The sequence below is a fragment of the Serinus canaria genome, chromosome 1, assembly GCF_022539315.1.
Source record: "Serinus canaria isolate serCan28SL12 chromosome 1, serCan2020, whole genome shotgun sequence".
In the NCBI taxonomy this organism is placed as follows: Eukaryota; Metazoa; Chordata; class Aves; order Passeriformes; family Fringillidae; genus Serinus; species Serinus canaria.
Window position 1 is genome coordinate 17,879,531 of NC_066313.1, and position 14,349 is coordinate 17,893,879.

Consider the following 14,349-nt stretch of genomic DNA (forward strand, 5'->3'; position numbering starts at 1 on the left):
ACACCAACACATCAAAGGAAAGGATGGCAGTGCATCAAGATCAGTCTGTGTAACTCCAAGCAAGGTTTGTTTATTGCTAATAGTTTTCCTGCTTAAGCTAAACCTCAAAACACAAAAGCCTTGAAGGGTCTGGAAACCTCACTTCAAATCACAGGTAAAATACGTCTCTGTGAGAACTGACTGAGCAGATTGCCACAAAGAATTTCAGAGCTGTGCCACAGACCACTACAAGGGTAGGGGTAGGTGGTGTGTGAGGAGCAGTGGTGTGAGGGCAAACACTGAAATAAGGGCATTAACTATGGCACAGGTCACTCTGGAATGATACATGCAGGAACATAAGGCCCTTTTCATGTGACTCTCTTCTGCCCCAAGTGTGGCAAGTAAGATTTCCCCCAATAAAGCACACCCTTGCAAAGGACAACTCAAAAATCCCCCCCACCCTCCACTCTGAAACACTTAAGTTTGCACCAAATGTCAGATCTTTTCTCATCTGATTCCATTGCCTCCTGCTTCCATTACACAACATTCCTACTCCCCGAGATAATCTAATCACAGTTCTAGCACCTCCCTGCTCAGCCAGGTTAAACATTATCAACCCCTCCCTCACCATCCAGCCGTCCTGTCTCTGGAGGATCTCATCCAGGTAGGCAATCTACACTTCTTTGAGACCTAATGAAGTTCACCCATCTCTGTTAGAATTTGGGAAAACTATAATGTGTATCCCCCCCCAGGCAGCAGCATGCAAACCCACAAACCTATCTCTGGTTCACCTAAAAAGCTACAAAATTGTCATCAACACAGCCAACATATGGGCAAGGTAACCTGACAAATGAGGAAGAAAATACTTTTGGAGGCCATTGGTGGAATCATTCAGATATAGTGCTTTTACCTTCTCTGTGTGGAAAATTTTCAAGCTGTATGATTTGATTTCAAAGGTCAATCTTTTATCCCAGCCACTCATGGTAATCAATTACCTTTATCTGCAAGTTCCCAATTTCACTGGCACATCTTATAAAATTTATCCCTTTCACCTGCTCCTCAATTAGTACTAGAAGTAAGCTAATGTTTTTGTGAGTTTTCAAGATACAAACCAAATTCATTGGACAAACTTCTTAACTCCCATATAAAATAGACACAATTTATCTCAAATATAAGGACTGCTACTAGCAGATGTCATCTGCTAGTTTCTTTCCACATCTCAAAAGCAAAATTGGGTTCTGCTGCAATAAGAAGTGGATTTCATTTTCATTCCTGACAAGTAAATCATGAAACACAAGAGTGATCTTCCAGATCAAGAAGGGAACAGGAAAAAAAACCAAAAAAACAACCCAGTGATAATAAAGAAAACAAGTTTCTCATGGAATTCTCAATCCATTTTGGATGACCACGCTCACAGGCCATTGAGATACAGTGCAGAGGATCTGTATAATCACTGAGACAGGCAAGGCCAGCAAAACACTTTATGAGGGACCTCAGAAAAAAATCCTGGTGTGGTTGCAAGTTGAGATAGGAAACTGCAGTGTCTGTCATTATGGAGAGGAAGGATGTGCTAGTGATTGATGTCACTGAAGAGATCTGGGGTGGGAGAAGAAGATAAAAACAGTTTTAGGGACTGTCTGAGGGAGCAGATGAGGATGCAAAGTGATATATCCATTGTAGGACAAAGATCAGGCTGAACATGGCTCAAGCTGGGATGTAGAAGAGCAGGATAATTTTAATTTTAATGCATGAGCCTAGGTAATAAAGGTACTACTGACAACAGCCATAGTGAAAATAGAATAAAAGCTTTTAAATTAAGGCTCAAGAATTTCACATGGAACACAATAAATTGGTAACAAAAATGTTAACAACAGGAAACACTTGAGTCACGTGTTCAAGCAAATTAATAGCTTCAAAAACCTACCAGCCACTTACCTTCAGGTATTTCTGGAGGGCTAATGATGTAAATTTACTAATGTTTGTAAAGAATTTGAAATTCAATGACACTCCATTAGCAAATTCAAAAAGAGTTATCCAAGGGCACTTTCTGCATTGTGGTCTAATGAGAACTAGGTAGCAGATATTTCTTTCAGTGCTCTGATCACTACACAGACCCACAGAAGCCAAGCTCTCTATTTTGGAGTGAATGTATGCACCTCCCCAGCTACACAGGGACAAGAAACTTGCCTTGTAGAACACGGGTGACTGTAGCAGCTTGACTACTGTGCAGATCCAGCTACCCAAAAGAGCAGGTATTTTCTAACATGATTACCACATGATCTGAACTCCCCACGCTGGCATCACCTGGCGTTCTCTCTCCTCCACAAGACCAGCACACACATCTCAGTGTACATACATACATCCTTCCAAAGCCAAGATGATGAGCCTGAAAACAGAGGTGTTTCCACTGGAATCCTTATAAAGCTTTTGGTTATTTTGCTAGCATGCAAACACTGTGTGAGCAGAATGCTATTTCACACTTCCCTCTGCTGCTAAAACCCTGGCATCCTGCTCCTAAACACTGTGACTTCTAAGTAAGGCACACTGTCCTCAGAGATGGACACTCCCCTGGAGAAGAACACAGTAACTGAGAACTGGAAAAATCATAAACAAACACTCCTTTCTGTGCACTAGATCTCCAGGCAATTCACACTAGCCAAATTTACATGGCAACAGCAGAAAGGGCCTTGGATTGCTATTACAAAATTATCTCCTTTGCCTAGTTACCTCCTCATCTCCCATCCTGCTGGCTACTGTGGCACTTACTGCAATAAAAGAGGCTGTTTTCCAAGCAGTACTGCTGTAGTTGGACTGGCCAATTCCTGCACAGATCCAGACAGATGCAAGCAGCTTCACAGTGAGAAGATCACTATTCAATGGGTTTGAGAAGATCATTATTCAATGGGATTATGTTTTTACTTGTGGCAGGTCTACGAAGCAAGAATCTTGTCACAGTCCACATTACTCCGAATTTTCTAAGTTCTTTACAATGTTGAGGATGTTTATGCAATTAAGTTTCACAAATTTAAGAATTATTTTTTGTTTTAAGATTAAGATTTGGGAATTAGCATTCATTCTGAATAAGAATTTTCACTGCTAAACATGAGATTATCTAAGGCCAAATTGCATGTTCATATGTCAAAGTAACACACAGCGTTTCAAAATCTAAACTTATCAATTTCCTGATGGAAACTGATAAATGGAGGCAGGTATCTCACACAGAATAATGGCTGGGTCTATCAAACAAAAATTCCTGAAACATTCCTAGAACACCCAGCCACTAAAATTTGATTGTAACACAATAAAATAACACCTAACTTTCACATAAGAAGAGCAAAAATGACAGAAATAGGCACCTGTAGTACTAAAGACAAGTATCCCAAACAGGTAAATTCTCTAATCAGCAATGTGACTAGTGACATACACAGTGCACAAGGATTTAACACACTGAAGGAAGTACCATGAAAATCTCAGCACTGAAGGTCTAATCCAACTGCAGGGAACAGTGATGAGGTTTAAACAGCAACACTTGTATTGTCATGCATAGTAGAGGGCTTCGATTTGCTAAACTTTTTCCAGAACACTGCGATACAGTAACAGAAAAAAAAAATGCTTTACACAGCTAAAATATTTTTGATGTTAAGAGTACAATGCTTGAGAACATAAATGCACAGGATATTAAAAGTATCAGTGTCAATTATTGTAATTTTCTTCAGGAAAAAATCCTATAAATTAATATACAGTCGGACTATGTGTTCACCACTTTGGATTCTAAATATTTAATGGTAGCATCTTTCTTCTATACAACTATTACATGCACATTCCAAAATTACTGCCAATTTATTAACTTTTACTACTGAAATTTAGAAATGAGGTAATGTGTGGGGATGAAAAACGCATGTCTCAAAGCAATGATTCACCTTATTTCAGAACAAGGCCTCATTTTTGTAGCTTACAAAACAATGTTTTTTAAGGCCCCTACACAGGACAGGTTATGCTGCTAAAGCATCATATGAAAAGTGGTAATATTCAAAAACAGAGACAGAGTCTTGAAAAATCATGGACCAACCCAACATTCTCTTAACATTAATTTTATAAAATACCTTACATGAACAGATAAAGAACTTGAGCATACATAATAACCAAAATTTAAAAAGAATGTTGAATAAAATATAAATTAATTGAACACATCACTAAATTTGCCACATTAGACAAGTTTATAAAAGGCATTTTCAGATAAAATAGTTATTTGAAAGAAAATCCTTCAAAATGGAAACTGCTGAAGTCCTTTTTCAAGAAGTCACTCCTAGAAGCGCTAAATTCCAGGTCATCAGGTAGCACCTGAATGTGCTTTGAATACGGTGTTCATTTGCTTCAAAATTTGTCAATATTTAAGACACAAATTTCAGGTCAGAGTTGTCAGTGCAAAGTAAAGCTTCAAGCTGAAAATGAGAGAAATACAACAGAAGAAATGATCCTGGTACAAAATTTCCTAAATTCACATTGTAAAAAAGCTGTGCCAGATGCACTCTTGAGATACTAGACATTAACAAATTTTACCAGAGGCCATTTTAGGGTTCCAGACAAGCCATTAACATGGCTAATTATACCAGTTTCCTTTACCACAATTTAAAGTTTTCCTACACATAGCCTTTGGAAAAGATCTGTGCTGCTGATATCCACTTGCTCTGCTTAACTTCTGATTAAGCCAATTTGCTTAAAATGAAGTAAAATGCAGTAACTTAGCCAAAAGGAGAGAAAAGGTGAGGCCAACAGACAACACAAGGATGGTCTAAAGACTTCAAATGTTTCTGAGTTTAACCAACTTTGTTCACCCAAGCACTCTCATTCAAGTCAGCCTCCCTTAAAGTTATATAAGTGTATAACATACTGCCAGGCTCAAACCCAGAAGTCTTTAAAAGGTTAAAAATATATTTAGAGAACTATGTCTTTAGAGAACTAGACTGCAGCCAGATTAATTTATTTTAAGCCTATTAATTCCTGCAGAGTAAACATCAACACTTTAGCAAAGCAATTTTGCTGTTTGACTTTAACCAGAACAGGTTTGAAACAGTCTGCATGCTCCACTATTTAGAAGTGTTATTAGCACACTCATTTAAAGATTAATGGAAATATTTTCAAGTTAGCACTCAAAATATTACTAATCAAGTTTGGTTTTTTAACAGATAATAAAAAAAGTGTCACTGGTGGGCACAACCAGAAAGAAGGAAAACTTTAAAAACCTTAATCTATCAGGCAGCAGTTTCAGCCTCTAATTGAAATAAAAGGATGTAATTTATACTAAGCTGCTGCATAAAAAGGAGAAAATGAGTCCCTCATTACAATTCAAAATTTCAAAACTCAATCTGCAGATTGTTTGCTTGTCCTTGTAAAGTGCTCTTTTTTTCATCATTGCTATGCTGGCAGTTATGCTAGAACCTCATTTCAGTAATTCCAGTACAACCAGAGTGTATAATTTAATAGCCTGAATCATTTTCAATTTACAGCTAGCTAAAATGCTACAGTGATGTTGCAAAGAAACCGAATGAACAAGAGGGTTCCATACTATACAAAACTTGTTCCCAAAACAGAGGAGATTAACTTGAGCCAAAAGCACAGAATATAACTTACACCAAAACTTTCCTGAAGTTGTACTTGAGGCATGAACAACTACAGGAAGATGCACAAACTCAGAAACATTTGCTTAAATCCAAATGCTGCAGCAGCTCTTCCCTATACCCCGTATTCTCCTGATCACCTTTTATCACTGTTGCAGATTAACAATATCCATATTATGCCTTGTGATGATACAAAATAATTTAATGGGTTTTAAGAACAAATTTTTTCATGAAACAATGGGACTTTGAGATAGCAGAGTAATTTCCAACATGTGTTCTCAGTTACTTCAAATATTGCAGTTCAACCACGTGCTGTCTTTAAAAACATCTTTACGAAAAACGCACTGGCTGATGAGATCTGATCCTGTAAGTGATAAAAATTCTAGCACTTGCTCAGAGTGAAAGAGAACACTAACAGCTGAAAGGGAATAATGAATATATTCTTCACACCCAGCCTGGCACACTGAAAATTTTCATATACTCATCACATATCAAAATGAGAGAAATATTCTAAATACCACATGTTATTTTTTATTTGTTCAATAGTATTAGAAGAAAAATTTCAAAGTTTCCTAAAAAAAAACCCAAGAAAGCAGCAATCTTAAGAATTTTTCTGGAAATACTTGGACTCAACTTTGAATGTACTCAGAATAGAATTGTCTTCTCTCTCTCTTTTCAAAATCAGGAAGATTTTTAAATTGGCTTGCATCAATTTGGGCTGAAAAATAAAATGTCAAAGTTTGGAGTATCACTAACCAAGTAAAGCAAAAATGTATTTCCAACTAAGCAGCTGGAAAGTGACTGAATGACTCTTGGTGTTAAACACATCCTTGAGGATTATGAAGTATACAGGGGAGGGAGGTTATTAAAAAACTTCGCAAAAAATATTGCTACAGTAGCATTAGGAATTAACAGTGCATCAAAGATTTAAAGCTTCCAAGTTAATACAAACTGATCCAAGCCACAATAAACCACAGGATAATCACTCAAACAAAACATTAACCGCATTCTACTTTACTGAATCTAGAACTGGAATTTACCTGAATACCTTTAATATAATTGAAAAAGATTCCTTTTAGTCTTGCCATGAAGAACTGGTGCCATTAGTGTGTAATCAATACACAGTATTATAATGTGCATTTGGCTTTTTTTAAAAATCTGCAATCAAATACTCAATTTTGAAAGAGATTTTACATGTGAGAACTCAGTATCACTGCTGCATGAAGCGTTTTATTTGTTGGTTGGGATTTTTTTGTGGAAACTGTATATAAAAGTCCTTGAGACTACAGGTCATGGAATTCTTGTTAAACAGAAAGCTGCCCAACATTACTGTCAAAATACCTTTAAAAAGGCAATTCACAGAATAATGTGTTTTACATTCAGATATTTCCTCTCTCAGAAGCAAAGGAATCTCAGAAGAAAAAAAAAATCAGTAGTGAAGGCCACATACTTTTTGCATTTGATAAGCTGAAATGCAAAAAAAAAAAAAAAATTAAAGCATCTTGTTAAAGGAAAAAAAAGACCAAAAGAAAAACAGAACTCCTGGAAAGTGATGATTTAGTTGATGAAGTGGTCAGCATGGAAACTGTTGGGAATGCTACAGCAGAACTGACCACAAGTACAAGGGAATATGAACAGGACATAGTACAGGCACATACTAGAAAACTGTAACTTGCCAACTTGTAAACAAGAAAAAGCATTTCACAGATTAAAAGTTCTAAGGAAGTAAACTTTTCTTAAATTATTTTGTAAGTTCAACCCTGATTTAAAAAAGTATGGCTAGCAAAAATACATAAGCCTCAGCATATTTATAAGTCTTGATGAGAGCAGCCAGGAGCCTTTGATAAACGGCTGGAAACAAACACCCTTCTGCTAAGGATGAAGAAAAATATTCCATTCTGTTCTTCCTCTCATTCCCCAATCCACATGTGTATCTGCAGAATTCACATGCTCCAAGAAAATCTTGATGCTGCTATAGATTGAGACGTGGGGAGACTGGTGGAGGAAAACAGACAAACTCTCTTAAAATACTGCGGGCCACATCAACATTATTCTGGGCAATTTCAAGTGCCCTCTTGACTTCTTCAAAGGAATAGCCCTCTCCCATAAGTTTTGCAATTTTTGCATCCACATTTTCCGTGGAACTGTCAGAGCTGTATGCTTTCCTGTGATGTATTTCTGGTGCAGTTCTCCGAGGAAGTGGTTTAGGGGGCCTGGCTGGTGCTTGTGAACCATCTGTTTCAAATAAAAGAGATAAAAATAATTATAAATTGGCCTAAGACCGTTTTATAGTTGGGGCTGGTCAAACCCCATGAAGCTGTTTTAAGAGTAAAATTCTAAAGGAACATGAAGAAATATTTTAGTTAACCAATATAGCCCATTTTAAAATTTTGACAGAAGCTGACATCCTCAAGAACACCCAAAATGGAAATAATGTAGCACTACACTATTTTAATAATAATATAGGAACATGGATTATTGAAAGCTGGAAGAAAAATAAAGTATGATGGAACAGAAAAAACAGTGAAAACAACCAGTCAAATTCTTAAATGCTATCCACTCTCCACCCACAATTTGAGAATATCTGAGTTTAAAATCAGAGTTAAAAAAACCCAAAACAAACTAACAAAAACCCACAAAGAAACAAAAAATCCAAGAAAAAAAATCCCTACAAAAACAAACAAATGAGCAAAACCCAAACACAAATTTGATTACAATTTTATTGAGGACCATAACTTGTGTAGAAGAGGAATCCAGACAAATATTCCTGAAGGAGAAAAATCCTTATTGGTCCATCATCTAGATTCTGTTCATTCAATTGCTACTCATGTCATGCACAGCAGCTAAACATAGGTACATAAACACGTGGTTTCTCCAAAAGACCTCCAGCCCTATTATTCCCATGATGAGAACAGAACACACTCCTTCCTCTCCAGTCCCCCTTTTGGAAATATCTCCTGGTTTCTTTTCTTCTATGGAAAGGCTACTTTCACAGTTAATGCTGGTGACTAAAAATCATGATGTGCTGGTGAAAAAAAGCTAGTATTCAAACTTGCTAATCTTCTCAGAGTCAAGAGTTCTGTGCTCAAGTAAACTTGGTACTTTACTGAAATGCCTTTATCCTCACTGATTCCACAATAAGAAGCTTAAATACAAGCAGGCACAGCGCAGAAAACACTTTCAAGAGCAAAGCATCTAAAAAATTAAGAAGTCTTTAATCCTTCAAAAATGGTTTTAACAAGTCCTATCAACAGTGACTTTGATAGATAAATTAGATGAATTTCTGGCTGTGATACTTCCTGTTTACTTACACTGAGAGCAGTGGCATTTTCCAGTGTTAAGTACTTCAGAGACTGTTCTTTAGGCATGGAAGACATGTTATATATCCAGTATTCTTGTTGTAACCTCATCATAACACTGGACAGAGAGAACTATAATTCAACCAAGTGCATTAAACACTTCGGATAAATAAAAGCAGTTCACACAAGAGCATGTTTAATGCAGGTGTATTTTCCTTTCAAGTTACTTTTTCCATCAATTTGGATGCATGCTGCTATAAAATTTAATTCCACTTCTTAATTCAGAGAGTTAATATTACCTTTAGCAAGGTGGTGATATTCCTATGACAAATGGATGAAAGAAATTTGATTAAACATTTAACTGTAAGGGGCTAAGATCTACAGGTACTAAGAGCTACTTCATATTTGTTTTGATTTTTTTCTCTCTGAAGATAAAAAGAATTATGTAAATGACCAACATTCTGAACAGATCCAAACCTGCTATGAAGGTGTGGAAGATCCATGAAACACTTGTCTGAGAAATTAACTACAGCTCAGGAAATGCGGTTAATCACTAAAAACTGAATCAGAAACAAGTTCAAATTTCTCACTTCACTTATTTTAGTAAACTCAAGGCTGCAAAAGAATAATATTCTTTATTTTTAGAATAATGGCACATCATTTAAAACCAATCTTTTTTCTTTTTTTCCACAAACCTTCAAGCTGTTTTAATATGTACATTCCATTAAGGACTTCATTTCTATACAGTGTGAAACAAAATTAAAGTTACAAACTTTGCATTTTCCCCTGGGCTTGAAGTACAGAAGAAATTCCTTATGCATAAATCAGATCCTTCCCTGTGCTTGTGTTACATGATGATATTTTTGCTTGACTCAGCCTAGTACAGGCTTAAAACTGAAGTTATTTCGTGTTTAAAACCTTCACTTCACTGAGGCTAACAAACTTTATTAAGCAATCACATCATTTAGAAAGGTCATTTTTAATTCCGTCAGCAGATTTGAAGCATAGGCTTTTTATTCTCACTACAGCAACATCTCTCTACAGCACAGATACTCTGAGATCTTCAGCGCTCTCAATTCCCATTATTATTTTTTTAAACGCTGACATCTCTTTCAATATCTTCACTTCCATTTAAAATTTCAGCTAAAGCTGGGTATCATATTGGATCCTGAGCTTAAAGATACTAAGCCTAAGCTGCATGTCCATCTGGACACTGAGATAGAGGTATTAAGCAGAACTTTCCTTCCCTACCTCCCATCCTCTGATGTTTCAGCCACCACAGATGTCTAACCAAAAATTCAAATAGATTTTCTAACTGTGCAATTCAATTATCAGTTTCTAGCATGAGCAGCTTCTTCCACCGCTCCCATTTCTGTAATTCAGCACTATGTTGAACCCTTAGGTCAGGGGTTAGTACAAAAGCAGACACAGGCCCATTTAATAAGTGTTTAAAAAGCACGGGGAAGGTGGTGAGAGCTCTATGGCACAGTGGGAGAGGCTGTTTGTAACAATGCCAAGTGTCTGCTTCTCTCTGCTGTGAAATGCCCTTCTTTTCTTCCCTCAATGCTTCTCCTGGATTCCTTGGTCTTTCACCAACAGCCTGAGGAGCATCAGAGAAACTGGTAACAAAGGCTTGTTGTGAAGGCCCTCTGTGGAACAGTGGCAAGCAGCTACACCTCACCTAAGCAGAGTACAGGAACAAAGCACATCCAGGGGACATGTGCTCTAAGGAACTCAGAGAGCGGGGAGGAGGTGAGGGAAGGACCCACTGCACACGCTGCTCCATCAAGCTGTAAGGCATGATCTTTGTACTTTGCAATACTGTGGATTACATTATTTCCTCTAGTGTTAACTGAAATGCACCCTGGAATAATATTTTTGTAAAAGGAATCCAAATTTGCAAGCATTTTCATAAGGCAAACTGAGGGAATGAATAGGCAGCAGGCAAATATATTAACCAATCATTTGAATCTGTATCTTACAGAATAGCTAAGTTCAGCAAAATAGAGCAGACATCAATTAGAGGCTTAATTTTCTTCTTCCTTTCCCTCTTATTATTGGCTGTGCTTAGGTAAAATACTCTAATTATTAGCAATACCATAGAATAACAGAATGGATTGGGTTGGAAAGGACCTTAAAGAAAATTTAATCCCACATCCCCTGCCATGGACAGAGACCCTTTCCACTAGACCAGACTGCTAAGAGCTATATCCAATCTGGCCTTGAACACTTCCAGGGATGAGGCAACCACAGCTTCTCTGGACAACTTAAGCCAGGGCCTCACCATCCTGAGAGTAAAGGACTTCTTCCTGATACCTCATCTAATCTCCTTCAGTTCTCTCCTGTCCTCTCACTGCCTGACTTTGTAAAGTCTCTCCTGCTTTGTTCTACACTCCTCTTACGTAGTGGAATGTCACAGCTAGGTCACCCCAAAGCCCTTCCTTCTCCAGACTGAACAATTCAAATTGTCTCAGACTTTCCTCACAGGAGAAGTGCCTCCATCCCTCTTATCACCTTGGTGGTCTTCTCCACTCACTCCAGCACGTCCATGTCTTATGCTGGATGCATTTCTCCAGGTGGGGTCTCACGACAGCAGAGCAGAGGTGCCGAATTCCCTCCTTTGCCCTGCTGGCCACACTGCTTTGGATGCAGCCCAGGAAAGCAGGATGCAATCCTTTTGGCTTTCTGGCACACACTGCCCGTTCATATCCAGCCTCTCATCAACAGCATCCTCAAGTCCTATCCCCTTTTCTTGCTCTTTTTGTAATAATTTTAAATAGTTGTATATAAGAAGTTGGAGAAACCGTGCCTTTTGGGGAGTGGCTTGCATGCCTGAGAACTACTTCTGAAGTGTTCAGTACTGGGTATCTGAATTAGAATAAATTACTCCGTAGACTTTAAGGATTCAGTTACACATGACAACAGCAATCTTAAAAACAGTGAAAGTGAAGCAGAGAAGTCAAAGCACTGCCCATGCTATTCTAGGAACCCAGTAGCTAAATTATAATTAGATTTTAGAGTGAACTCTGTTTCTTTTTCAGCTAGTTCAGAGATCTACCTTATAAAAGCACTGAAATGAATAATTTCTTAAGTGAGCTGAATAGTTCAGAATGAATGCAAAACCAAAGTTCCAAATACAGTTACACTCTCTACATTGTCTTTTTAAATCATAGATGAAGGTGAACCTGCTCATCCCGCAGCTCATCAGTTCTGTCCTTTGGAATTACTGACACTGTAAAAACAACTTTCCAATTAAGAGAATGACATGATCTATCACACAGTTTTCATCTAATTGAAATTAAATGGAATATCTTGCTGCATATCATGCTGATTTAGAATGATATTTATAGCAAAAGCTGACACGTGAAGTGTTTTAGAAGATAGCTGTGGGAAACAGATCGAAAAGTATTAAGTAGCACCAGAAAGCTCCAATTTCTTAACTATCAAGTATCTTGCAGTAATTTAGGAAAATTAAAAATGGTTCTATCACAGAAATGCAAGAATTGCAGGAAAATTCCATAGCTTTAAAAGTAGTTACATCATTGTCGTAATTTGCATTATAAGAGAACTCAAAACACCCTGAATAAATCAATGGAGCATTTAAAGACAAACAAATCCCTCATAATGCCACTTATAAAGCATTATAAACTCTTCCAACAACTGGAAACAAAAAGAGAAACAGCTATATTTGTAAAGATACCCTCCCAAAATAAATAGTATTTACCAAAGGCACCACACTAATTCACAATTATGCTATTCATTAGAAAAAATAAGTAAATCTGAAGAGAGCTTACAGAAATTTCCCATTTAAGTTGGAAAAACTTACTCTTTTTTTCCCCCTACACCTCAGCAGTACAAAAATCTGTATTTCTGAGAAGGAGAATGCAATTACTACTAAAAAATATCTTTTTTTTTCCACGTGGGAATGCTTCCTTATAACAATGGTGATTATTACAACTGAAAGATTTGAGAAAAGTCCTTTTCTTTATGCATAAAAAGTCTCTACACAACATTTTATCTATCCGGAGAATGATAAATGGTTCAAAACATCCCTTGGCTTTTCTTTGTGTGGTTTCTTCATACAGGAAAAGAATGTGGTTGGGCCAATGCTCCCCATTCCCCATGCACCATGTACATCTAAAGGAAAAGAAAATTTGTCTAAAAACTGGTGAAGGTACTTCGAAATTTGTCCATGAAGATACTTTGAAATTTGTACCATGCACATCTAAAGAAAAGAAAATTTGTTTAAAAACTGGTGAAGGTACAGGTAATACTGTTATTATTTTTATCCACTTAGTAGATTTCCTTTAAATTTACTATTTTTGTTGCCTGAAAACCGTAACCAAAATTTTTTTGGCAGAGGAATTGTTTCTACTGTACCTGTTCAGTTGAAAAGGAAGACTGAATTTTAAGTGGTTTTGATTCTTGCTGTTTTGTTAAAAAACGTCTTTAAAGCTTCTTAGACATTCAGACAGACATATTAGCAAAAGAGACAATAATACTTTAGAGAGTTAAGCTAGTTTTTTTTTTTAGGAGAAATGAAACAAAGATGGAAATCAGATGCTTGTGCTCCTCTCAGTACTTCTGATCTCTTATGAGCTTGAAAGGTGTCAGGAAAATCTGTGCTTTTCTCAAAAAATAAGGAACACTATAACTGACATAAGCATTCAGTTTGGCAGCTAGTAAAACAGATACTATAGTATATACACCTACACACAAGTAGCCACTCCTACCTCTAAAGTTTGCAGAACTTAAGTCTGTTACCCTTTGATGATTTCATACTTTTGTAGCAACATTACCATTGCAATTTGTTGTCCAGAATGACAAACTGGACTTTTATGGATGAAAGTTATATTCTTCACAGAATTGTAATTTTCTATAAGAACAGTTTTCTGCCTTACCTGAAAATGGAGGAAGTTGATCATAGTCTTGAGATGTCCTATTTGTTTTGATGTTTTCTCCAGGTGCTCTCCGAACAGGTGGCAAAGGAACATGACCAGTTATTGAGTCAAAATGGGGATCTGTGATAAAAGAGTTTTAAAAGTGTCTTAGAATAATCAGAATTACTATTTGAGGGAGGGCTGAAGCATAGAAGGTAGGATTAGAATAGCTTCCCATCATGCAAAGGAACCCTGAATCCAGAGGTGTCCTCTGACAGCACGTGCACATAAAACTCCAAATTCAGCATTCACAGTACACACGTAAATATGATTTGAAGTGCCAAACACAGGAGCACAGCTTAAAGGTGATTTGTCCTGCACTAACTGGGCTCTCTTTTCCTCACATCCATGAGGCACTTTCAACCACCCAACCCTGACGCTGCTGGGATTGTGTCTGGCCAGGCATTGAAGAGGTTGCAGTGCCTGAAGCAGCACAATTAGAAACATCCCAACTATTCAGTTTGCTTAGAGCTTCATTACACTTCTATGCTTTGCAGTTCACAAAGACTGCAG

At 37.2% G+C, this 14,349-nt stretch overlaps 1 protein-coding gene across 2 annotated transcripts in view; it reads right to left on the bottom strand.

Moving 5' to 3' along the window:
- Positions 1 to 3,175: 3,175 nt before the first annotated feature.
- The window catches only part of CBLB (Cbl proto-oncogene B), a 128,309-nt gene continuing 117,135 nt past the window's right edge, over positions 3,176 to 14,349 (bottom strand). For both annotated transcript variants that reach the window (XM_018920181.3, XM_018920182.3), the window contains 2 exons: positions 13,798 to 13,917; positions 3,176 to 7,832 (listed from right to left, as the gene is read on the bottom strand). In XM_018920181.3, the coding sequence (XP_018775726.2) occupies positions 7,570 to 7,832; positions 13,798 to 13,917 (383 nt within the window). In that variant the 3' untranslated portion in view covers positions 3,176 to 7,569. The remainder of the gene's footprint in view (positions 7,833 to 13,797; positions 13,918 to 14,349) is intronic.